The 26,079-nt window shown below is 37.6% G+C and overlaps 4 protein-coding genes across 6 annotated transcripts in view; 3 read left to right on the top strand and 1 right to left on the bottom strand.

Annotated features, from left to right (window-relative positions):
• LOC110042109 (uncharacterized) overlaps window positions 1-11,619 on the bottom strand; it is a 38,896-nt gene extending 27,277 nt beyond the window's left edge. For 2 of the 3 annotated variants that reach the window (XM_089284596.1, XM_089284598.1), the window contains exons 1-14: window positions 11,514-11,618; window positions 10,375-10,394; window positions 9,203-9,583; window positions 8,169-8,549; window positions 7,562-7,672; window positions 7,361-7,474; window positions 6,300-6,680; window positions 5,802-5,912; window positions 5,280-5,393; window positions 4,544-4,924; window positions 4,137-4,247; window positions 1,546-1,659; window positions 941-1,321; window positions 268-378 (exon numbers count right to left, since the gene is read on the bottom strand). In XM_089284596.1, coding sequence (XP_089140722.1) covers window positions 268-378; window positions 941-1,321; window positions 1,546-1,659; window positions 4,137-4,247; window positions 4,544-4,924; window positions 5,280-5,393; window positions 5,802-5,912; window positions 6,300-6,680; window positions 7,361-7,474; window positions 7,562-7,672; window positions 8,169-8,549; window positions 9,203-9,583; window positions 10,375-10,394; window positions 11,514-11,563 — 2,761 coding nt within the window. In that variant the 5' untranslated portion in view covers window positions 11,564-11,618. Of the gene's footprint in view, window positions 1-267; window positions 379-940; window positions 1,322-1,545; window positions 1,660-4,136; window positions 4,248-4,543; window positions 4,925-5,279; window positions 5,394-5,801; window positions 5,913-6,299; window positions 6,681-7,360; window positions 7,475-7,561; window positions 7,673-8,168; window positions 8,550-9,202; window positions 9,584-10,374; window positions 10,395-11,513 lie in introns of all 3 variants that reach the window. The other variant, XM_089284597.1, reaches the window with a different exon arrangement.
• Window positions 2,591-3,110, top strand: LOC149114935 (zinc finger MYM-type protein 3-like). The gene is made up of 2 exons (XM_089283884.1): window positions 2,591-2,766; window positions 2,852-3,110. The coding sequence occupies exons 1-2, from the start codon at window positions 2,591-2,593 to the stop codon at window positions 3,108-3,110; spliced, it is 435 nt and encodes a 144-aa protein (XP_089140010.1).
• A 5,281-nt stretch (window positions 11,620-16,900) lies between the features above and the next one.
• On the top strand, window positions 16,901-20,477 carry LOC149114934 (potassium channel subfamily K member 3-like). Its single transcript, XM_089284595.1, has 2 exons — window positions 16,901-17,198; window positions 19,494-20,477. Exons 1-2 carry the CDS (start codon window positions 16,901-16,903, stop codon window positions 20,102-20,104), a joined length of 909 nt encoding a protein of 302 aa, XP_089140721.1. The 3' UTR covers window positions 20,105-20,477.
• Window positions 20,478-21,045: 568 nt separating this feature from the next.
• LOC149114933 (potassium channel subfamily K member 3-like) lies at window positions 21,046-24,944 on the top strand. Its single transcript, XM_089284594.1, has 2 exons — window positions 21,046-22,406; window positions 23,688-24,944. Exons 1-2 carry the CDS (start codon window positions 22,115-22,117, stop codon window positions 24,296-24,298), a joined length of 903 nt encoding a protein of 300 aa, XP_089140720.1. The 5' UTR covers window positions 21,046-22,114; the 3' UTR covers window positions 24,299-24,944.
• The last annotated feature ends 1,135 nt before the right edge of the window (window positions 24,945-26,079 follow it).

Below are 26,079 nucleotides of genomic sequence, written 5' to 3'. Positions count from 1 at the left end.
AAGGTTACACGTTATACAATACTTGCCAAAAGAAGCTGGCATGAAATATAATTTAACCAGTTTTAACCATATTATTCTTCTACGTTTTTTGCTACATGTGAAGTCGTAAAGCGTCTTTCAGCAGATCCTTAGTATTGGCCTAAAATAAAGTCTATTTGTCCGGGATCTCTTTCTCGATATTTCAGAATCTTATGTTTCTGAAAAATGATGTTGCAACAGTCAGTGTCATATGATGTGGTACTCTCAAACAAAACTCAGCTGACTTGCCTTGCTCGCAATTTCTTCCCTGGTAGCCAGGCTTACAGAGACAAGTGTAATCACCATTGTTATTAACACAGGTGGCGCCGTTTTGGCAAGGCTTGCTTGCTTTACATAGATCTAGGAAAGTAAGAATTAAAAAAGAAAATCCTCCTCAATAATGTTATACCAAGAATTTGGCGAGCGGTTCGTCGTTTCGATGTCTGTACATCATTATCAAGAATTAAAATCAATAAAACTGTAAAAGCAAGAGTAAGTTCAGAGCGGTTGAAATTAATAGATGGAACGCCCTTGTTTGTGCACAATGCTTATTTAAATAAAATATCGTCCCACAAATTGAATTTAACGTGTACAGTGATTCAATTTGCACGAAAGCATTTTAAAGGTTTTCGCACAAAAAATGCCGTATGCTAAATTTTTGCACTCTTAATTTAACGTTTGCAACTTTATTTACGGACTTTTATCATTGATGATATCGAAATGTTGAGCAGGCTTGATTTTTGTAATTCTTAGATCGTGTGGCATATTTATTCATGACTAAGCTCGTTAGATGCCCGTAGAGTTCAGATTGTATAAAAAACTCAGATAAGGAAGAAATAACCATTTAATCCAAGCTGTTTGCTTAATGTAATCTATAATGTTTTGTATTGCAACAGTGGCAAGAGCAAAGTTTACCACATACCAAACCCTGCATTTCCACAGTAACGCAACCAGCATACAGGTGTCCTTGCCAGCTTATACACGTAAAACCCCGTGCATTTCTTTATCTGGATGTTAGCATGCCAATTGCAACAACTTCCACTCCAATGGAAACACACTTTGCCGTTGACAACTTGTCCGACGCTTGTTGGATGCGAGCCGCTTAGCCATCCAGGGGCATGGGTTCCACAGTAATGCTTTGGAACACAGGAAGTTGGCATCTGAGAGCCAGTTGCACCAGTAAACCTGTACCATTTGGGCGTTACCAGGTCCTTTTGATCACACTTTAAAGTATTTCCTCTGTGAACTCCTGCAGCTCGTATTCTGTCACTCAGAACTTCGTAATGTTTACATTCGTCAAAGACTAAGACAGATGAAAAAACGTATGAAAATCATATGGCTATTTTTGCGTAGACTAAACGCTCACTTTATTACAGGAAATGTAATCAATCAATCAATCAGTCAATAAATAAATAAATAAATAAATAAATAAATAAATATTATTTCTAAAAATTGATAAGTTATTCAAGTTGGATAAGTGCGTTACCTTAGCCATTAACATAACAAATTTCATACTGATATACCAACCGATCTCGCAATGCTTGCCAAGGAATCCCTGTCTACACTTGCATTTGTAGCTTCCTGGCAGATTTTCGCACGTCCCTCCGTTAATGCAAGGTCTAGTAATACACTCATTCACATCTAGAAATAAAATTCAGCGTTAGATGTTAATGTTCGCCGCTATTAATACAATAAGTGGGAAAAAAACGGTAAAAACGAACAATAAAGTCCGACGTTTCGGAATAGTTATGACTCCATTATCAAGGAAAGAGCTTTAAAGAGAGCTTGAAAGCCAAATCACGTGCAATCACATTCCATTCGTGCGAAAGTATTTTCGTAATCTTAGCACCCTTTTATGTTAATTCTTCGCGCCAAAATCGCTTTAAATGCGCTAATTTGTATGATCTAATATATATTTTTCCTTGATAATGGTGTCATGTCTACTCCGAAACGTCGGATTTTATCGTTCGTTTTTACCGTTTTGTTTTAAGAAATCTCTTTTAATAGTGGGAAGTAATAGATCAAAAACGAGTGCGAGTTTTTCATCAGGGGTTCCAAACACCGAGAAACAGATGAAAGCACGACGCCGAAGGTGGAGTGCTTTTATTGTTTCGAGGTGTTTGGAACCCCTGATGAAAAACGAAGCACGAGTTTTTGAGCTGGCTTCTCAAAGTAGCATGAGAATTTTTTTCGAAGAATAGGTAATTAGTAGGCGTGCTCAATAGGCTATTGTCTGTTTTTTATTCATATGGTAAATGAAATGAATCTTTTATATGCGGCCATGTGGGCAAGTTTTAAAGGTTGAATTTTTAATAAATTAACATTATGCCGCGTGATGGAGATCGAGTGGAGATCAGAACGTTTTCGAGTTCCAAAAACCTCTTCTCAAGAAAATGTTTTGGTGAATGATGCTGTTCCAGTTTCAACTAAGTATAAAAACAAGTGGGCTGTGAACATTTTTGCCGAATGGCAGAGGTTGAGAGAGGTTAAAGTTCCGGTATTAGATTGTGGCGGTCTCTTCAAGGACTACGATTTACACAATGTTACCGCTGTGAGTGTAGATATTGCTGGAATGGACGCTCTGTCGCTGAACTATTGGTTGTCAAAATTTGTGATGGAGGTAGCTAAAAAGTCCGGAGAAAGATACCCTCCGAAGTCTGTTTATGGTATCATTTGTGCCCTCAAGCGTTATTTGGAGGAGAAAAATGGATCAGAAGCTTTGAATCCTCTGGACGCTAGTGACAAAAGGTACTTGACAACTTTTAGACCGAATTGGTTAGTAATTTAAAATGCACTGTTTCAGGACTTTAATTTTGTGTGTTATTTTTTGAAGGTTTGTCCTTTTCCGACGTTGCTTAGATGCCGAGATGAAGAATGGCTTTCGAGAAGGGCTTCACATTAAGTGTAAGAAAGAGGAAAAGGAGTTTGTGAGCGAGCAAGAAGAAGCAGTATTCTGGCAAAAGAAATTGCTAGGAACTACATCAGCTAAGTCGTTATTGAACACGATCTATTTCTACAACGGAAAAGTTTTTGGGTTGCGGGGGGGGGGGGGGGGGGGGAGATCACAGAAATATTGTTGTAAACAACTTTGAAATTGGTCCAAATTTTATTAAGTTTGAAGAAAATGCCTCTAAAACTTATCATGGAGGTCTTTGTGATCTAAATTATGTGCCGCGAGTGGTCAAGCACGTTTGTCATTCTATTGAGGAAAAGCACGAGCCGTGCCTTGTTGAGATATTCAGATTGTATGTAGGGTTAGTTGAGACTCATGCAAAGGAAGTTACTGCATTTTACTTTAAGCCATCAAAAACTAGGTTCGCATTCGATAAAGCGCCCGTAGGCATCAACAGCTTGAACAAGATTTTGCCTGACATGTGCGACGCGGCAGGCTTTAAACGCAAAACCGCTCACAGTTTGCGCGTTACTTGTGTTTCCTCCCTGTTCAATTCTGGGGTTGAAGAAAAATTGATTCGCGAAAGGTCGGGGCATCGTTCTAATGCATTGTTGCAGTACGAAAAGCCTACAGAAGAAAATGTGTCTAAAGTTTCAAAGATCCTAGGTCCAAGTGTTGTTAGTACAACTACATGTTTTACCACAGAGAAACAGGATCAATCTTTAACGGATGTTGTTTTCCAGAAAGGAAAATTCAAAAACTGTACAATTAATGTAACGATGTCTAAGAAGGAATAATATGTTGCTGTATTGTTGTTGTAAGCAATGATTTAAGCGGGAAAAATGCTGTATTTAGAATTATAATTAAGACTGATTAAAATTCAAGTTTCTTGATCAGTGTCTTGATCAGTTTTTGAACTAATCTACCGTGTGTTGATCGGTATGTTCATTGGGTATCAACATACATGCACCTGACCCAATTGATGCGAGCTGATTGGGTCATCAGCTCATGAATAATTAATGAGTTTGAGAAAGAGAAATACAAACTCCTGAATACAACCTATGGGTTCTCAGTCGTTGCCTTTCTTTTCTGGTCATCATTAAAAGAATCGCTTCCATAATCACATTGGTATTTGTATCAGCATATAAATACCTGTCTATTTTAAAATTATCTATGATTTTCAACTATATAACATTTTTATCCGAACTAAGTTACAATGAGTTACCTTGTTCACAGTTTATCCCCTGATAGGCAGGCTTACATTGGCAAGTGTAACCGCCATTGTTATTGACACAGGTGGCGCCATTTTGACAAGGTTTGCTTGCTTTACATGGATCTAGGTGGGTTAAAAGAAGAGAAAAATGTAAATTAAAGGCAAGTGAAAAATTTATTTATGGACAGCAACAGGTAGCTGTGCCTAAAATGAAAAATCTCTTGCCCAGTTACGTTTTTAAAACAACCTGAAAGTTTCATCACGCCAACATTCACCGTCATGGCATTGTTCTTGGCTTTACAATTCCAAACAAACTTGCCCAAAAGAATAAACTGAAATTTTGTACACTTTATTTCCCAAAAAGATTTTTTCATATATATACATCAATCATCAGCGATCTCAAAGAAGCTGGAACGTACCAAATCCTGCATTTCCACAGTAACGAAGCCAACACACTGGTGTCCTGACAAGTTTATACACGAAAAAATTGGTGCACTTCTTTATCTGGACGTTGGCATGCCAATGGCAGCAGCTTCCACTCCAATGGAAGCACACTTTGCCGTTGACAACTTGTCCTACGTTTGTTGGATGGGATCCGCTTAGCCACCCCGGTGCATGCGTTCCACAGTAATGCTTTGGAACACAGGAGGTAGGCATCATAGTTCCAGCTGCTCCAGTAAATCTGTACCATTTGGGTGTTGCAAGGTCTTTCTGGTCACATTTTAGGCTGTTACCTCTGTGGACACTTGCGGCACGTTGTCGATCATTCAGTTGCTCATAATGTAAGCAAGGGTCAAACACTAGACAAAAACAATTGGCGGTAATGAAATTAAGAGTACTTATAAATCCTTTATCACCTCTGCAATTATGAAGCAAAAGGTAAAGTAGCCCAAGCGGCCTGAAAACAAGGTTTGGATATTGTAATACAATTCTTACGGGCAGACCACTTTTGAGGCTACCATTATATGTTTTACTTCACGCGCTAATATCAGAAGTATTAGATTCGGTTTTCGCATAAACAGAAATCAATATCAAATCCTCTTTTTGTGTTATCCTCCCACACTAGGGCAGGTAACGCAGAATCAAACCCTTATAATTTTCGCTGCCCTGGTCAACCTCATCTAGTAATTGTAGTTAAGATTTTAAAATATTAACCAGTTTCACAATGTTTCCCCAGAAATCCTGGTCTACACTTGCATCTGTAGCTTCCTTGCAGGTTTTCACATGTTCCACCGTTAACACAAGGCTTTGTTATACACTCGTTGATATCTGAAAAGAGATTCCAAGTCTCGCTTTTAACTAAGCTTTCTTACAGTGCTATAATATTTGTATTTACTTATCGTTTTAGATCGGGGAGGGCGAGGCATGGAACCTGCCGGGAATTGTTCACGTTGATTTGAGACGACTACTCAAACTATAACGTTCAAACTGTATGACTTTTATCAATACTAATCTGAGAACATTCTGGTCTCATTTTATTTATCATTTCACGACTTTCACCATGTTTTCAAAGCCTGACAAACGTATTGACCTTGAATTGAGCATCTTATTTCAAGTCTTACTGAGGGTCATTTCATTTATGGTTCAGAGGGCACCGTTCTGAGCATGTCCGTATTATAAGACCTTGACACTTAGCTTTTAACCCACATTTGTAGAATTTAGCGAAAAGTCTCTCACCTTGTTCGCAGTTCACCCCTTGAAATCCAGGTTTACACAGGCAAGTATAACCATCATTCTTTGCGATACAGGAAGCACCATTTTGACACGGCTTATTCGCTTTGCATGCATCTTGGGACAAGACAAATAATGATATTCTGTGCTTATATCTTTTTTACTCATAAAACTTCGAATCATGGTTAAAGTCGTATTCGAAAAACGTCCAAAAAAGATACGGTAAGCATATAACACCGATAGTAATTAGTAGTACAAATCTGATCTGCCAAGTCTAATTCGTTTAGGACAGGAAAGACATCAACAAAGATTAAACGTCGTAGATTTAATGGCTTATAGAGTTTTAAACAGGTTAGAAATGAAATTTCCACTGTTGGAAAAGAACACTGTAGCAAAATACATGACAAACATGATAGCAATAGTAAATGAATCTATAGCAACAAAAAAAATCTATAATCTACAAATCTATAACAAATAAAACTATGATACTTCATTAAAATTTACCAAATCCTGCATTTCCACAGTAACGAAGCCAGCATACTGGAGTCTTGGCTAATTTGTACACATAGAAGCCGTTGCACCTCTTTATCTGGATGTTAGCATGCCAACGGCAGCAGCTTCCACTCCAATGGAAGCACACTTTCCCGTTGACAACTTGCCCGACGTTCGTTGGATGGGATCCGCTTAGCCATCCGGGAGCGTGCGTACCACAGTAATGCTTTGGAATACAGGAGGTGGGCATCATAGTTCCAGCTGCTCCGGTAAATCTGTACCATTTGGGCGTTACCAGATCTTTCTGGTCACACTTTAGGGTGTTACCTCTGTGGACACTGGCTGCTCTCCATCTGTCATTCAGTACCTGATAGTGCGAGCATGCGTCCAGGGCTGAAACAATGCAATGATTTGTTTTAGCATTTTAATTTGATCATTAACCTCGACGCTGAGCTTGACTTACTTTGAAAGACATTTTCAGAGCAAGGAATCTTGAAACACCAAATCAATGATTATAAAATTTATAATCTCTACCAGTGAACTATCTTAAACGACTTAAGTGCTACTGATAAAAAATGGTGAAATAGCTAACAGAACTGCTTTCAAATCTTGGAACTGTAAGTGGAAACGAGTAAAACGTAATACAGCTAGCAGCCGTGGGAATTAACATCAGTGTAGAGCGTATTCACTCACGTGTCCAGCAGCCATGCAAATATATTTTAACAGAAGAAAGTGTTTACGTAAGAAAAGAGTTTAACTCCCACAGACTTGGTTTGGTACACCAACATGGCCGCCGTTTCATTGTTTTGGAACACCAATATGGCTGCCATGACGTCATGTGCGTACGCTCCGTTGAGCCAGTCATGTAAAGGTTTCTTTTACAATTTAGTACTGGCACTTCCCAAAACCATAGAAAATGTGAAAATATGTGTCCAAGAGAAAGGAGAATAGTCGTTGAACGATAATCAAAAGTTAGTCTTCGAACTGAAAGATTTTTGTATTCCTTACTGGTAAAAAGAAGCTGAAAACAAGCGAAAGCAAAGCAAACAAATTTATACGTCTTGTGCACCCACCAGTCTCGCAGTGTTTTCCAATAAATCCCGGTTTGCAGTTACACTTGTAACTTCCTGGTAGATTCTGGCATGCTCCACCGTTAAGGCACGGTCGGGTATTGCACTCATTTACATCTGAGAATAAATCAACGCAGGTAATGTCGAAAATTGCTCATAGTGGAGAACGAGAATACTTCTTTAACACTTGTTTTGCATTCCTACCTTGTTCGCAGTTGATTCCCTGATAACCAGCCTTGCAGAGGCAAGTGTAACCATCATTCTTTAATTTGCAGGTGGCGCCATTTTTACACGGGTTGTTTATCTTGCATATATCTTGATGAATGAAGAGGGAAAATTGCTTTGTTAATTATATATTTCGCTTTGTAAAATCCTTCCACCGTATGCATTATATTACTTTTGTTTGTGTGAACATTCCATCGCATCATACACGCACCATCATCGCTTCTCAATATCATCTTATTGTTTACAAAGGTGTTATAATCATGATTAAGAAAAAGAATTACCACATTACATAGCGTCGATGCCCCGGCTCCGAGAGAGCGGTGGAAATCGAGCCTAAATACTGAGTGATTCAATGGTTTGAAATTAAGACCGTACAAAAATTGACGATTTTCAAGAACTCAAGGACAAAGTATCCTCAGAGGTGCGACATATGTTCAAAAACCATGGGAAGTCACTTAGCTTATATACCCAAACCACATTTCTGAGGCTTCCAAAAGCTGTTCCCACTATTTGTAAAAGTCGGGTACAAGTTCAACAAGGCCAATCGGATCAAAAATAAAGTAAATTGAATCGAATTCAGATTTACCATATCCTGCATTTCCGCAATAGCGAAGCCAACATACGGGTGTGCTTTCAAGTTTGTAAACGTAAAAACCATTGCATTTCTTAATCTGGACGTTAGCATGCCAGTGGCAACAACTCCCTCCCCAGTGGAAACAAACTTTCCCGTTGACGGTCTGTCCGACGCTTGTTGGATGCGAGCCACTTAGCCATCCTGGCGCGTGCGTTCCACAGTAATGTTTTGGAACACAGGAGGTGGGCATCATATTGCCTGATGCTCCGGTAAACCTGTACCATTTGGGTGTTAACAGGTCCTTCTGGTCGCATCTTAAGAAGTTACCTCTGTGAACACCGGCAGCACGAGTTCTGTCGTTGAGCTGTATGTGGCTAGTGCATCCATCTGACCCTTTAAAGAGGAAAGTTCATAGGCTAAAGAGTAAGAATAAAATTGTCAAGAAGTACGTATAAATAAAAAGAGCGTAAAGAGCTGATTTTCGACATATCTGTTTACAGTTTTTCCTAGTTTCCTCATTTTCCTTGTGAGTAAGCTAAAGGAGTTTCACAGGACACCCAGAATAAAAGGAGAAGAAAAAAGTCCGCATAAAACTTTCCTTATGTTACAATCTAAAGGAAAAGGAAGTGTTAAAAATCCGGGAAAGAGTTGGGAAATGAAGGAAGGAAAGAATATGGAAGGAGCTATCGACAGCTCATCTCTCATAGCGCGAGACGCTAAGGGTGTCGTGGAGTAGGATTGACCTAGTGGTGAGCGATCTAGTCTTTCACCAATGTGGCCTGGGTTCGATTCCGGCCCGGTGTCATATGTGGGTGGAGTTATCCGGGTACTCCGGTTTTCCTCCCTCCTGAAAAACTAACATTCTATCAAGATAGAGGCTACAGCTTATGTGGCTCCCTCTATAGATTTTATAATTTTAACACGACCAGCAGGAGGAATACTTTGGAGACCTTATGCGTCGCATGGCATGGAAAAGGAGGAAGAGGGGGAGAAGGATGACGATTGCAATCGGTCCACGTCGTTAAAAAAACTTTTAAGACACTTACCAAACCCTCCATTTCCACAATAACGAAGATAACAACATGGGGTTTTGCCAAGCTTGTAGATGTAAAAACCACTGCATTTCTTGACCTGGATAATTGTCGACCAGCGGCAACAGTTTCCTGACCAATGAAAGCAAACCTTGCCGTTGATAATCTGTCCAGTCCTTGTCGGATGCGGAGTACTCAACCATCCAGGTGCGTGGGCTCCGCATCGATGCTTCGGCACGCACGCAGTAGGCATCTCATAGCCTGCCGCTCCAGTGAATCGGTACCACCTAGGGCTGCGAATGTCCCTTTGGTCACATCTTAGGAAGTTGCCTCTGTCGACACCAGCAGCTCTGTTCCTGTCGTTTATCACATGGTAGTGATAACAGTAGTCATGTCCTAAATTGATTAAATTTCGAGAAAAAGAGAAAATGCAATGATTGTGTTGCTTGTTCAATACGTTTGTCTGAATCCAAAAACAAGATATGGATGGAATTAATGAATAAAATTGCAAGAGCAATTTTAAATGTTTTTTTTAAAATTTCCTAGCACATAGGCCTTCGTCTTAAGTTTAACCATGCTACTTATGTTGATACTGTCAACAGCAAACTTCCGGCTGAATGATACTTTGAGATGGTTAGTTTTATTCTGTCTCTTAAATAACATGTTTCTGCAGAATGCAGCTTCAATGCCATTTCACTCAATATTTTATTGCTCTAGTTGGAAATTCGAAATTGGGATTTGAGACATTGTTTAATCTTTAATAAAAATTAAGAAATTTCTTAAACGATTTATATTAGCAAGCAAGGTTTGGCTATGGGGTTAACAGATGGTGTCGACAATAAATAGAAGTCGAAGTTCAGATGAGAGAAACAGTTGAAATGGATATTATATTCTTGAATTCGCCCTCCTCCTCTCCCCAACCAATATCTAAAGGTAGCCAGAATAGTTTGCTGGCTACTGGACACAAGTCTTCGCCCATTTATCGAGGAAACCACTTAAAAATACAGCAAAAGTATCAGATCTCAGAAGCAGAAGTATAGAACTGAGGAAAAATTACAATGATTCACAGGACTATTGATAATTTAATTTATTTAGTTTCTTATAACATTTAATCTCTCAGCCGAAAAAGTCTAAAAATTGTGACTGCTTCATTCCTTGTCGCTGACCCCAGAAAATATTAAACTCACCATATGATTGCTTCCAAGCCCTGAAAGATAAATTAAAACAAGCCCGTCAGTAAGTTATCAAAATTAATTGATATAGAGTATTAAATCAATGTTGTTTGTTCAACATGGGTAGCTCGTAACTCTTCTCACCAAGGAGAACCCGAATATTGATTCGTATTTTGTTTAATCAGAGGTCTCTTTAAACGTATCTCGTGACATGTAGACAATTTGTTTTATTAAATTAACACAAAACTTAAAAAGACATTTGAACGAGTGTAAAAAAAAAAAAGATCACGGCTTAAGTATAAAATTTTGATGATATTCTACCAATTCAATAAAACTGTTCCTACCTATGAAGAGTATCATAAAACAAGCCCATAAATGCCATGACTGTGTTTTAACTAATTAATAAACACGCGAGGTAGTCCCATTCTAGATGTCGCACCACTTATATAATTTCTAGCTGTTAAACCTCCTAACGATGAAAAAGAAAACTAGAGCAGTATAAATTGCTGAGGTACACTTAAGGACGTTCGCGCGAACATTTTCCGACATCGATTTTTTTCTGAGACTTTTACCACTGTAAGATGGGGGGGCACCGACTTCGTTTTGGAGAGAACATGCCCAGAAGAACACCCTAAATCTGAAAAAATCGGACTTCGTTATCGAATAAGGTCACGGTGTCTGTAAGCGCAAAAATATTGCGATTAGATCTTTGAAATGAAATGTTCTCTGCCAAATATTGTTTAAGTGGATCTATTAAGTGAATTTAGTCAACTGGTGAGGTTCCTTAAAGAACAAGTTCGCATTTAGCGACCATAGTTTCACGTGCCTTGCAGCCGTAAGAGGGCAGGATTCGATGTCCCGTGGACAGAAATCTTGAAATTTTTTAACTTCCAACATTGATTTTTTGTTCATTTTTGGGCAATGTGGAGATAATTGTAAATAAAATCTGTTTCTGGAAAGAGAAGTAGGGGTCACCGAACGTCCAAGATCGTTAAATCCAGGCAAAGCTATAGCAATGGCTAGCTGCCCTATCATTGCTTCTTTTATTACTTAGCGAGCGCTCTCATGTATGACGTGGCGTGTAAATTTGCATGCGCAGAAACAATTAGCGCGAATGTCCTTAAACTGGGTTTAAAACAGTCCAAAATACTTACTGTATCAGAACTGGGAGTGCTAGTATCCATTTCATAATTCCATAATGCATGGCTAGAATCGACCCCACTTCTGAAAGATAAGACAAACAACTTAGTTTAATTTGAGCCATTGCCATATTTTAAATATCCTCTTTGAGATTAGATTGTGTTAATAACTGTAAATAAAGCGCAACAAAAGCGATTACGGACCAATTAAAACTTAATTGCGTAACAATCTGGCTGGCAGTTAAATTATGAATTTAATACAATTTATATATCTTTAAACAGAGAAGTATAAATGTTGAACTAACAACGTGGTTATTGCTTCGTTTAATTTGTGAATTGACAAAAAGAGATTTTGCCATGTTTGATTTTCCATTAGAAAGCTTTCGATTCTAACTCTATTTGTATTACGGTGGAAGTAAAATTAAGGGAAACAAAATCATCTCTCTTGCTTTTAGCACGTGCTTCGATTCTTTTAATTAGTATTTGAAGGAAAAAAAAAGAAAAAAGAAGTGAAAGTGAGAATAAACTAATTTTAAGCAACACTGTACTGTTTGCGTCCTGTAATTCCCAATATCATAACATTACCAAAAATTGATTCTCTATTAGCGTAAAAATTTAAAATATAGATATATAGTTTAAGAATCTAAGAATCGCCCTTGGGTACGCGATGTGCGCGCAATACTGAAATGAAAAGAAAGAGGCATGAAAAAAAAAAAAAGAAAATCAGTTTTGTAGATACACAGAAAAGGATGGCCAGAACTGCTAAAACTTTGAAATGTTAAGATGTGTCAAAAAAAAATTTCGTCCCATTCCGAGCAATTCAAAACGATTTAACATCAACCTTGCCCTGCAAAGTTTCTTGCCACAGCTATCAACTGAAAAGCGTTAAGACCTGAGTTAGCTACTATTGGGACATGAAATGCACCTATGAAACAGGGCTGTATTAGACTGATACTTCTAATTACAGAGCGAAAATGTAAGTTAGCAAAAATGAGCAGAAGAAGGAATTCAAAAGTAAGTTTCGCCAGGATGCAAAATCCATTGTTGTGCCCGTAAATTTACTTCCAACTGAGAAGGCTTTAAGGATTGTAAGAATTTGGAAATTTCGTTCAAAATTTTCAGCTTGATTAAAAATGGCCAGAAATGAATACCGAGAGAGTCTTGTCTCTAACAATCTTTCTCAGCTCAAGTGAATATACTGTATTTGGCATAGAAACGTAAATGGAATGCATGTAAAGGTCACTTACCTGTCGCAAAGTGCTCATAATTTTCGTCTTGCCCGTTTAAATTTGTGAAGATTGACAAACAAATATTGCTTTTGTGACACTGTTGATTTCAAAATATTAGATCTTGCCAATTTTAATTTAAAACTAATTTTTAAGTAAATCTTGTGGAAAAATAATAAGACATATTAAAATTTAGGTCGAGGAAAAGTTTTGCTCTCGAAATCGTTTGTTCCGCTGAGCAGCAGGTGAACAAATGTGTCTGAGATGCGTTCTTGTGTTAAAACCAGTTGGGGTGGATCCTTGTCGCAATCGCGAACAAACTGTTTATCTCTCATTGTCATTGAGACTGGACAGAAAAGAGACGTCTGACAACGTTTAGAAAATTAACTGTTCCAATGACGATATATTAAAACTAAGTGAACAAAAAAGTTAATATGCAATACACACAAAATGACGGCAAATCGGGAAATATTATTAACCCAATAAATATGAAATGGAATCGTGGCTGAAAATCACCTAAAAAAGGTCCGAATGTGAATCTGGATATCTCGTAATCGGTTTGGACATAAACTGCCTTATCTAGCAATCAAGAATGATTAGTTTAAAACGTTTTTTATGTATACAAGTAACTTTTTTCCATTCAGTTTGAACTAAAGTCCATCTCAGCCACCGTTGTGGCAACGGTGGTTACGATTGCTGGAAAGAGTAGTTTTTTATAGGACATTTCCTTTTCAGCCGTTGTAGTGATCGTAATGATCACATGGAAACCAGAATTTGCCACCGAAACATATGGCTATATGCTTCACTCTCATACATAACATTAACCAAGAAAGTCTTTTTTTGATCTCTTCAAGTCACTGATAAAGGTCACTGTTTATCAATCTGATCATTTTTAAAGTATTCTCTAATTCTAATAAACTCGAATGTAGAAAAACGGCAGTAAGACAATTGTGGAGGGTATATTTTGTATTACATGGAAGTTTAATATATCCTTCTATTGCTTTGTCGGAAAAACGTACGAATTATTCAATGGCTCAAGTTTTAGAATTGTCATTATACCCACCTTCAATACTGTTCAACCAATTCATTTCTTTATCTCTGTTTTAAGACTTGTCTTTGTTGGTATAAGTTTCCATTGAAAGTAACTAAAAATTGAACATTCTGTAACAGGCTTACTATTCAGACCAGCACAAAAGTGGCCTGTGAATTTTGCGTCCAGTTGGAGAGTGTAAGCGCTGATTTATATCTTATCTTATAACTTTTTGACATTCTCACAAGCAGAATCTACACTTTGTTGAAGTTTGTTCACGTCGTAAGCGTCTCCATAGCAACCATGTTTCAGATAAAACTTTTGGGACTTTTCTTGAGTATTGGATTTGCAGGCATATTCGCAGGCATTGTAGATAATTATTTTAATGCTGACAGGCACGTTTTGTAGCTTGGAAAAGGGACATTTCAACATGTACTGAGGTAAGCCTACTTTGCATTCGAGCTGTAGTGTTAAAACTTTGCGACATTTATGCGGCAACCACGATTTCAAAGAGCGCCCTACCCAAATTTTAATGTCTTTTTTTACTTAAATATCTGTAAATATCATGACTGAGATGTTATTATCACTGAAGTAAACAACTTTGGATGCTTTACATGCCATGATTATTGAGGAGTCGTTATTTTTGAAACTACATACATGTAAGCATGGGGAGGGGGTGTGCAAAGAGTGCTCTCCACCAGACTCAGAAAGAAAAAGAAAACATTCCAAATAGGGTTAAGCATACTTCGGTTAAAACCCGAAAAATTGTACTTAAATTGATTAGTATCTTCTCGCATTTGTTTATGATTTTTGATGTCCCCTTCCTTCGGATATTAACTCATATAACAAAGACATTTAAGCACTGGTGAGGAAAACAAGTGTTTTGGAGGGTATAGCTTATTAGACGAACTCGAGGTCCTAGATAATCGCATCGGATACATGTTCATAGTATTCCAACAAACGGTAAGATATCATCACGCTAGCTGATCAAGTCATCACCATTCCAATCTGTCTTCTTGCGCTATTCCTATTGCCATCCTGGCTTTTAAAGCGATAAGAGAGCTCTTCGCCTGCTCCCTAAGTTAAAGCGATTCAAAGCTACTCAAATATAATAAAAATTGCTAAAGAGTCTTTAAATGGTAAAAATATCTGGTCAGAACTTACATATTTAAATGAAACAAAATATTTGAAATTGATGTTGTAGAAAATCTGACAAAATGCAGTCGTTATGTAAACTTCAAGTTTCGAGGCACACTGAGCCGTTTGCACAAATTGTTTTCAGATAAAGTTGATTCCTTCGTTTCGGCCAGTGAAATGCTTGAAACGACCGGCCTTGCAAAATTATATGTATATAAATATAATTTTTTTTGGTCATCTCGAAAAATGTAAATTTCATGTTGTTTCGTGATTGTCCTTGCGTTTCAATAGAACAATATTTTAGAAATTGCTTGTTGTTTCAAGCCAAAAATTAATTTAACGTACGACTAAACACAATACACTAGCTCACCTTTTTTTAAAATAAAACCAACATGTTGCCATATCGAAAACTATTTAAATGTAAATTCATGATATATTATTTATGATTTATGACACCAAGGGTTGTAACGAAGCTTTAGCAAGTGCAAAAAGCTTGAGTGTTTCTCCATACACTAACAAGGTAATGATATCAGGTTTTGAGCATATTTTAGGAATTTTAGCAATAGTATACTTAATTATATAAGTTCTATGGCAGGATTTAGACTCCGTGTTGTTCTGAAACTACCCGACAAGCGACGTACTTAATGTGCTTCAACTTTATGTCCGCTGATCCTATTAGGTTTTCATGGCCAATTCAGTACAGGTGGCAAAATATTGCACCAGATGAATACAAATCTTAGACCTCAAAGAAACTTAGGCAAAAATCAAAGCAAAAACTATTGAAGACATTTCATGTAACGGTTAATTTTATATTTACTGAATGGACCACAAGTTGACGAGGTAAATATAATAAGAAGTGAATGTATTTTCACTTCACCTGCAACACAACATCAATACGCTTCGTTCGTTCGTCAGAACAACTCGTCATCGACGCACTTTTCGTTGAAAATCAATTTAAAAGCTAGATGTTGTATACTTGAAAGAAGTGGCACAAGCTAGCACTAAATTAACGAAGTCTATGTTTGTTTACAAAGTTTACACAACAAACTTTATTTTTTTTGAATTTTGTATTTTAATATTTTTAGTTGTATAACTAAACCGCTTCGCAAACACTACAAATAAAGAAGATTGGCGGACTGATTGATATATATTTCACCCCCTTTCGTAACGTAAAAGTCATATTTTTAAAAATTAAAGCCGCATTTGTGTTCTACTACAATGCGGTGTAGTTAAAAATTGACGCGTTGACGCGTTTCGTTTTCGTTTTCACTGCTCCAGCGACGCAGTTAACAGTTTTTACACAAGAAACTAGCAAACGACATACCTTCTTAAAAAGCAACACAAACGCAAGCTATAATCAAGTTCATGCTTGGTTACGATTTTTTTTTAATGTTGACACAATAGCAAATCACACAAATGTTATCTGACTGAGTTTTGATTTTGATTTTATTTAAGTGCACTTAAAATGTATCTTTTTTCCTGCCAAGTTTCTTCGTTCATACCGCTTTCCTATCTAGTTTAGTTATTTACCCTCAGTGATTATATATTCATAATATATTTAAAAAAAGAGTTTTTTATTGCCTCATCCTACAACGCATTCTTTGCAGTGACGTGATTTAATTAAGTTTTAATAAACCATTTAATCATATTTAATTTAGGAAAGTAGAGGGAGCTGGGACTACGTCCTCCGACATGCATATTACTTGTTACTTAATCATTCATTCACTATGTGCTCAGCTGCACATCACTTAGCTCCGTTGCCTTGCCTTCCTCCCCCTACTAGTTCATTTATATTACCTCTTATCATGTGTCTTAGTTATCAACAGTGGGGCTGTGTTATTAAACGGAAGGGACTTTCTTGGGGCCATTCCCTGTTTACACCCATGCATGTGTTGTAGTTTTGTATCTCTGACAGAGTTGATATTTAAGACTAAGGGGTGTTGTGTTATCAAACTTGTTTTTTTTAAATGTTGTAAGTAATTATGATTTGTGTGCTTGCTAACAGCCACATGCATCCACTTCTTCGAAAAGCATTGGTACGTCTTGGACTCTTTCAAGTATACGGCTTGATTGTAGCGTGGATTTTCACTCTGATCGAAAAACAAGACGAAACAGCTTACAAAAGAATGAAAAGGATGTTGGAGGAACTAAAAACAGAACTTAATCTTACATGTGTACACAACATGACAGAAGATTTCTTCGAGGATTTTGTAAGTAGAGCAGCCGCCGCTGTGAAGGAGGGTGATAAACTGGACTGGACCTTCCTTAACAGCTTGGCCTTTATGTTTGCTTCCCTCACAACAATAGGTAAAGTACCGAATAATCCTTTGTTTAGGTTTAAAATGGGAGGGGCTTTTAACGGGAGGGGAAGGCTTAATAAACTTCTTCCTCAAAATGAAGGCCTCTTTTAGAGGGGAAGTTTAATAGATAATCTGCAGAAATAACTTCACTTTGTTTGTTGTCATTGGTGGATACGAGGTGTTTAATAAGAGGGACCTTTAGCAATGACGACGAGAACGTGGACGACGACGTATATGACCGATTGAGGCCTGGAACGGGACCGCCGTCCACGGCGGGAAACGTAAATACTTTAGTAAACCGGTTACGTGGACGAGTCCTTTACTGCAGCTTTCTGTGGCGGTCAACAGGAAAGTTTCAAACAAATGTCAAATGTTCCGTTAATTTGAAAATGCAAAAAGTATCCACTAAAACAATTTAACGTTTATTCAGTGTTGTAATCAACGTCAAGTGATTCAGAGCTAAGCTAAGTTTATAGTCGATCCGAGCAGTTCGGATATTCTTCAAAGCCCAGAAGTCCTCTTAAAAATGCCAACTGGTATAAATTACAAACCTATAACGAAATGCCCGCGATTTGTATTTATAAAAGCACTATACGTACCCCGCAGTACTTTTACTAAGATCCGCCATTGCTTTCTCCACTTTATACTGTGAAGCTCTACCTGCAACTCGAAAGAAATCAAGTTTTTTTTTCCATCACGGTACGATCAAATTACTTCGGCACTGTTTTTATTCACTAACCGACCCTTTACATTGAAGAAATTCCTAAGATACGTAAGTAGAAATTAGAAAACAAATAAAACATACTTACATTCTCGACAAGACGGCAAATGGCGGTAAATGGCGTCCTGAACGAGATGTGGACGACGAGCCGTGCTCGATTGGGCATGCGTGGTAGCTTCGAAGTTCGTTTTCCCAACTTCCGGTCGGTGACGTTCACGTTCTCGTCGTCATTGCTTAAGGTCCCTAATGGTAATAGGACGGAGTGGAGCCAAGAGACTATCAAGGTAAGAGAGTTAACACCCACACAGGCCTTATTCCCAAGACAAGGCCTGTATGGGGACATGGTACATGTTGCTGTCATGTAAAGAACGGCAAGGAAATGAACAAAGAATTATAACGCACGCGTACACAACCACTGTACCCGTTGCAGTTTCCGTTGTGATTTGCATATCAAACTCTCAAAAACCGACTGATCAGCCAAACTAGCTCAAAGCAGACGAAAACCCAGCCGAACAAAAAGAAGGCTAAGAGTGAAGAAAACATCTATGCTATGAAACGTCTTTTGAAAATCATAACATAATAAATGACTTTTTACAAAACTTCCCGCCATTTCGTCTCAGCTAGTTGCGAGAAAGTCGCAATTTTCCAAAGAAATAAAAACTTCATTTAAAAAATATCTTTTAATAGTTTTTTTTAAATATGAAATTAAAAATATGGAGAATAGCTTGAAAAATGGCTGCTAAGTTTCTTCAGAAACAGTCACCGGAGATAAAACTCCTCAATATTACAAAGTCATTCGCTCGAATTGGTTACTACAATTATTGTAATCAACGTCGTGATTGGTGGATTTAGTTGAGCGGGCTTGAAATGATTGGCTCATGTAATTGCTCGATTACAGGTGTCCGATTGCAGCAACTTTACAGATTAATTAGTGCAAAATACAGCAGGTTATGCACCAAACACATTCGAGGAAATTGTAATTGTTATGATTGATAATAGAATACTCGAGTTATACGTCTTATCCAGTAATGGCACATGGAGTAATCTTTCGTTTCATACATTCCTTCTTACTGGCTGATGTGGATCGATCTTTCAGCTTGATCAAAATGAAAGTGGCAAAATCTTGCATGTGTGCGGTTTACTTTTGAATTTGAACAAAGCATGTAACGAAAGTGAGCGAGATTTTTTAACGATATTTATTTTCAAAACACTCCTCCCATAAACTTCTTTCGAGTCATCGATATTCTTAAAAATTGTGACAAAAGATTAAGGTTTACTGGAAGATCCGACGTAAAAGAACTGCTGAAGGTTACATGCCTTGCCCTTTATTTCTTGTATTTCCTCGGTATTCTTAAAAATTGTGACAAAAATTGAGGTTTACTGGAAGATTCGAAGTAAAAGAACTGCTGAAGGTTACATTCCTTGCCCTTTATTTCTTGTATTTCCTTGGTAGAAAAATAAAAAATCCTAATGTATCTAGGCATTGCACATAAACATTGCTGACAGTGACAGAGCACTTTTAAATTCCTTGTCTTACAAATTTTATGTAATCAGCAATGCTGTGATGATTGCTTTCTATAGGATATGGCAATATCACACCCAGAACACAACTCGGCAGAGGTTTCACCGTCATCAGCTGTCTCCTTGGTATTCCAATTGCCATGATGCTTTTCAAAACAACAGGGGAGCTCTTGGCCACTTGCATAACACACCTCGTTGTCAAAACAGAAACTGTTATACTCAAGAGGCCTGAGCCGAAGCATGTGAAAGCGAAGAGGTTTTTTGCAGCGTGCGTACTTATTGTCTTCCAGCTCATCATCTCAAGCGCAAGTACCATTTACCTTGAGAACTGGAGTTTTTTGGAGGGTCTGTATGCGTGGTTTATAACCTACACAACAATTGGTTTTGGCGACTATGTGCATATGGAGTCACTGCAGAGGGAAATCGATCATGGAGAAGTCTCGCCTACTCGCCTCTACGTTTATTTTGCACTTTCGTTGCTGCCTTACCTTTGTGGTTTGAGCCTAATGTCGTGCATTTTGAGCTGCCTCGTTGACTCTGTGGATGAAATACGAAATTTCCGGGAACGCCTATTAAACTGTTGCCCAGATTTGCTTTCACTTGTGGGAAGGTTGCTCTCCCGCAAAACGGAGGACTATCCCGTCAATGGCTTATCACAAGATTCAAGCTAAAAGACTTGTTAACCGCTAACTGGAATTGCGTTATTGACCAACAGGATTGCTGATGGTTATAGGCTGGAGTGTTGGCATGGTAGGGGGAAGATGCAAATACTTTGACACCTTAAAGAAGGCAACCTAAAACAGACACACAAATACATTTAATAGCAAAATGACCCCTATGACATTATTAGTGAACGCTCTCATCTATGGGAGTCCTTTCCGAGTGGGACCTTCAGCCAATAATCAAATGGTAATCAAAACATTTCAACGATAATCTACATCTATACTATAATGTATATCGGCTCGTTAAGCTAGGGTTCTACTCATTTGCTGGTAGAAAAGTAGTACTGCTTGCTGAAAAGAAATTGAGATTGAGTGCAATACACATGCGCAATGACTTTTTATTATATACGAATTAAAAAATTCCAAATTTGATGAATATTCCTGTACTGTTCTACCAAGAAAGCAGAGTGTGTTCCATTCTTCATTCCATTCAACGTTTTCATTTCAAGAGAAAATTATACCGATATTATTTAGGAGCTCATCAATTCGACTGTTCGAGTCCCCGATTCCTGTCGGGGACTCAGAATTTTTCTTTGTGCCACGCTCGTGTCATGATGATCAACTCACCTTTCACATTTCATTACCGAGCTTAAAATTCACCATCTTAAGTCACTTATCAATTCATTTCAAGTTATTTCATTTTTTTTTCTATAGACGCTGTCTTGCAGAGAAATAATGTGTCCCTCACGTACTTTATCTTCAAGTGCCTAGGATTTAATATAGATATAGAACACTGACATTTAAATAATAGTGAGAAAATAGGACAATCCCACTTTGATCTATGTTGACATAATCTTCGAACATTGAAATACTAACCCAAATACTTTTAATAGAGCCTGCACTATGAATTAATACCTACATGGGTCGCCATGAGCACAGAGTGTCGCGGCTACTGTAATCACATTTAAGGTCAAAATATTTGGAAAATTTATCCAATGATTAGGAGAGCATGGAATATATTTCATAACAACAGTTGATATAGCAGGTGCATGTTTTTATATTTAACTCTGACAATAATGGCTTTTTGCGGACCAACCAGTCAACTATTTCTTCAACAAGACCATTTAAGTGTTAATTCCTAATAAATACATGTAGGTCATTAATGATTTATGGCACACCAGCGTTGACAGCAAGCTTCATCGAGTGGCACAGCTATTGATCTGCACTCAAACTTAAAAGGTTTACAGGTACAAATGAGGTAAGGTTTTGAAGAACGAATTCCGAATTTTGCCTTCTTTTTCTTTTTCTTTTGGCAAACATTTTGACCAAAGACCTATATTATATTAAACAACTAAATTTTACATATAGTCATCACTTTCGGCACAGTTCAATTGGAAAACAAAAATGAACTTTTATTAATCAGAAATATATAGTTATTTAGTTTTAGCTCACAACTACATGGTTAGCAACAATATAGATCATGCCTAACCGAAACTTATTTGAACAAGTTTGCTATTTGTTTCTGTGTGGTTTTTGGAATTATATTCTCAGGTGTTGAAAATGCAAAAAATCTACTGCGGTGCCAAATGAAGTGTCGAAGCAAACACAAAAACAAAAACAACATCAAACAGGAAACTTGAAAGGATTTCATAATCGCAAACGATAGGTTTTACAGATCTTATGGTAAGACTGGGCAACGCAAGGTATCTAATATAGGTGTGTATAATTCTGGTGATCGCCAAGATATTCCCATGGGAGGATTGATAATATTCAAAACATGAAGTGTGTGAACACAGATGGTTTTGTCTACTGGATCTGTTAATGCCACACATAATGTTGAACGGAATTAATTGAAAGATGCTGAAGTGTATACATATTTCAGATCCGATCCAAAGGAGATGTAAACAGTATGCAAATGTTGACTACCAGAAAAAGAAAAAATAGAAGCTCACAATTCAAGAGTGATAGTATTGTTCTGTGAGGCTAAACGTTTCATTTTTGCGTCATCTTATTAGGGAAATGCATCCACTTCTTAGAAAAACACTACTGCGTGTTGGAGTGTTTTACGCGTACGGCTTGTTTGTTGCTTGGATTTTTACCTTGATTGAAAGAAGAGATGAATCAGCAGATGACAGAATGAATCAAAAGTTGAGGGAACTAAGAACAGAGATCGATCTTAAATGTAATATGACAGACAATGACTTTGACATTTTTGTCAGAAGAGCTGCAGAGGCTGTGGCGACAGAGGCAGAACTGGACTGGACATTTCTGAACAGCTGTGGATTCGCCTTCGCCGCTATAACCACTATAGGTATGGTATTTTATGATGTTTAAAGTAGCATCGTTTGAGAAGACAATCTAAGATGTTGAAATAGTGTTAAACAATACTTGTTATTCTCAAAGGCTCTGCATTGTTTTGACAGTTATCGGTTCTTAATGAAAGAAATATAGCTATATGTTAAGTATGAGCTTATAGAGGAATATTGCTACCTACGGCTCTATTGAGTAAAACTGAAATGAAGCCACGTATTTTTCTGTCACCTTTGTTTCGTACTCTAAACAAAGTTCTCTAAACTAAAACCGGTTTGCAAAAGTTGTTTAAGTTACATCTCAAAGGTAATTTTTTTCGCATTATTACTAATTGTCATGTTAATTGTGATGTTTCCTATTTGTTTAGAATCTGAGAAATTACAGCCAAGTAATCATAAATGCATGTTATTTGCCGGCTTAGAAGTCCGTATAAAAACTGAGAAACTGTGACCGAGGTCTTGAAAATGAAATGTAAATTTCCTGCGGTAAATTGGCTTACAAGTTGGTTTGTTTACGCAACTTTGTCATTGAATTGGCTTACGTGCCGTCTACACACCATCGTAAAAAATCTAACGAGCAAACGAAATAGTAACTCGGATACTAGAGAAAGAAAGATTTATTTCGAACTACTGTATGTTAGTTGCATCTAGTTCACCAGTAATGTTCTCCAAAATTATTTTTCCGGTGTGAAAATTCGTGCAAAGTTTGAAGTTGTACAACAAAAACAATTTCTATCAGTGGTTGCGAATCACTCGAAATCAGACTTTTTACCCTAAATTGAGTAGCAGAATTCGAGGAAATTCGTTAAGTGTGTTCCACGGAAATTATATTTAATACAGCAAAGATCAGAGAGTTAGACTCGACAGCAATTGACCTTTTTTTTCTGAAATTGTGCGGCGAGAGAAACACAGGATTACGCGCCATTACAGCGCCGAGTTACAAACAACCAAACCAATACTCGCAACTTCAAAATACTCAATTGAATTTACTTACAGTGACTTTCCTTGCCATTTCAAAGTGAATAGAGATAAACTTGCGTTGATTAATCGTCGATGGAAGTGTAAAAAGTGCAAACGTTGACGATTACCGCTAGTTCACTCACGAAAATTGACCAACACGACAATTTCACCCGAGCTGTTTCCCGCCGCTACCGTGACCGTGGTCAGAGATAGGAAAATCCGGACCGCGCTAAGAACCAATCAGATAGCAGAATTCGTTACCATGCCCTCTTGGGAAAAAATTAATGCTCTATATTTATTGCAGTATGGTTTCGTTTTATTAGGGTTTGGAAATATCACACCCAAAACACGACTTGGGCAAGGTCTTACCATCATCGTCTGTATCATTGGCATACCTATAACCATGCTGGCTTTGAAAACAGCAGGAGAGCTCTTGGCCTGCTGTATTAGGTTTGCTGTTGTCAAATCAGAAGCTGTTATTCTTAAAAGGGCCGAACCAGAGCACGTTAAAAAGAAGATGTTTATTGTAGCAAGTACTCTTTTGGTATTTCTACTAATTTTGGCAAGCGTGGCATCAACTTTTCTTGACGAGTGGACTTTCTTAGAGGGCTTGTACGTGTGGTTTATTACTTTTACAACGATCGGATTTGGCGACTATGTGCACTTGGAATCTGCGGTAAGAGAAGTTGACCATGGGGAGACCTCTAAAATCTACTTGATACTATATGGATCTCTCTCAGTCCTGCCCTACCTGATAGGCCTTAGCCTCATGTCGTGCCTTCTGACCTGCCTCGTTGAGTCCATCGATCACATACGAGACTTTCGTGATCGCTACATTATGTCGTATGCGAGAAGATTGCTTTGCTGCGGGAAATCAAGTTATGATGTGAAACGAGGAGAGGACAATCAAGAACACTGTACTTCTCAGGAGTGAAACTAAGTTATTTTTAGTTCGCCTTAATCGATAAACTGCAGGCAGACACTTAAATAAGCAAGATTCAAGGCGCTGTCGATAAGCTAAGAAAATTACTGTATAATTTCGTGAGTCACTGCTTTTTCGAAATTAGAATTATTGAAGAGTGGAAAATGTCAAGTAGCGAGCTTGGCCTATGGAAAAAGCTTAAGCGGTCAATTTCGTATTTCAAGAAGCCCTTTAATACGAAATTAATTGTCGTCCAGAGGTGATCATATTGACGGGGGTTTCCACTGTACATTGCAGCCTAGCTTTTGAACACGTTTTTACACCCGCCATTTTAACTTATTGAACGGCTTCATGCTAAGTCCTTACAATTTTTTATTTGCTCTATTTACAGGCCAATAAGTTGCATACATATACCTTAGAGAATTGAAGCAGCGAAGAATGACCAGCATATTACTTCTAGGTTCGCATATATAATTGAGTTGTACGCGGCACACAATCCTGCGGCATAATCACAGCCGTGTTTTTAGCTGCTGTACTTTTACTTCTATTTTGTTTTTTTGTTGTTTTTCTCTTATGTAACTTCTATTCTAGTCAGGTTTTTATTTGTTACAGGAGTTTCATCAGGATGGTAGATACAAAAAATAAAGAACTTAGTCTATCTTGGTTGACTTTTTTCTGTAAATATGCGCTTATCTGGAAAGCATGATCTTCCCATGTATTGTAGAGAAGAATTGACAGGTGAAAGTGGCACATACACAAGAAAAGGAAAATAAAATCACGGAATCTTTGTATACCAGAATATTAGCTCTGAATGAAATTCTAAACTGCTCTTATTGATTGTCTAAATCTATCAATAACAAAATAACTCGCCAATTTCAGGGGAAAGTGCCTGAAGTCATCTCGGAGCCCTTTAAGTTTTGTGGATCCAAAACTGTTAGACAAGATCAAGATAGATTCGATGACGCATTGAAGGCAAAAGGAACTGCGGAAAACTGAGTAGCCTATGAGGGATAAGTTGTTTTAATGTTTGTGCAAACAATTTCTAAAGGATGGAAAGGGCGTGACAAACCTCTAAAGAAGATGGAAATGTAGGACCAAATCACCAGCAGGCGAACAGTAGTTGGACTTCCGCTTTGTTAAATCTGTATTTGAATACCCAAGTTTTGAGTTTAAAATTTTACCTTTCTTGAGTACATAACCTGTTCCAATACATTCAGGACAATAGCGTTATTTGGTTGAGGCTTCTAATGATGCTGAGGAAGGCCCGTAAATTGAATTGAGTGATTTACCCATTTAGACCCATGAAATGTTGCAGGTTTTGTTGGTATTTTATTGCTGTTATTGTTGTTGTTGTTGCAGCTGTTGCAGCTGTTGTCGATGTTGCTTTTATTATTTTTTCTCATGAAATTCAGGCAAATCACAGGGATTTTTAGGTAAGTATACCTCGAACTACCCCCAGAGAAAGGTGGCGACTCTATTGTTTTCCACCATTGATTCTTGACGGAGTCATTGCTGCCAGTATGATGTCACATGCAAAGAGTGAGGGCGTCATGGTTACTTTTATGAAATAATAACTTGAATAATGATCATTGCTGTGCTGTTGATGGCCATGTAAGAAAGACCATATTTAATCCTCAGTCATCTCCGCATTGAAAACTGAAACCAAATCACAGATAATTACCGATTTTTACACCTTTTCAGTCTTATGAAACAAATTTCTTCTTATTTTAGTATATGCCCAATCAGACCTGAAACATTTCACTATTTGGCGTATTTCCTCTTCATTTAAAATT

The sequence above is a fragment of the Orbicella faveolata genome, unplaced genomic scaffold (genome assembly GCF_042242905.1).
Source record: "Orbicella faveolata isolate gen_17 unplaced genomic scaffold, um_ofav_v1 contig_13, whole genome shotgun sequence".
In the NCBI taxonomy this organism is placed as follows: domain Eukaryota; kingdom Metazoa; phylum Cnidaria; class Anthozoa; order Scleractinia; family Merulinidae; genus Orbicella; species Orbicella faveolata.
The sequence above is the reverse complement of the archived record's forward strand: the minus strand, read 5'-3'. Positions and strand labels throughout refer to the sequence as shown.

What these genes read in the sequence shown, in the direction of transcription:
- LOC149114934 (XM_089284595.1), top strand. Translation starts at nt 16,901, where the DNA reads ATGCATCCACTTCTTCGAAAAGCATTGGTACGTCTTGGACTCTTTCAA. An exon ending in TGCTTCCCTCACAACAATAG is followed by an intron (nt 17,199 to 19,493) that starts GTAAAGTACCGA and finishes TGCTTTCTATAG; the next exon opens with GATATGGCAATATCACACCC.
- LOC149114935 (XM_089283884.1), top strand. Translation starts at nt 2,591, where the DNA reads ATGGACGCTCTGTCGCTGAACTATTGGTTGTCAAAATTTGTGATGGAG. An exon ending in CTGGACGCTAGTGACAAAAG is followed by an intron (nt 2,767 to 2,851) that starts GTACTTGACAAC and finishes TATTTTTTGAAG; the next exon opens with GTTTGTCCTTTTCCGACGTT.
- LOC149114933 (XM_089284594.1), top strand. Translation starts at nt 22,115, where the DNA reads ATGCATCCACTTCTTAGAAAAACACTACTGCGTGTTGGAGTGTTTTAC. An exon ending in CGCCGCTATAACCACTATAG is followed by an intron (nt 22,407 to 23,687) that starts GTATGGTATTTT and finishes TCGTTTTATTAG; the next exon opens with GGTTTGGAAATATCACACCC.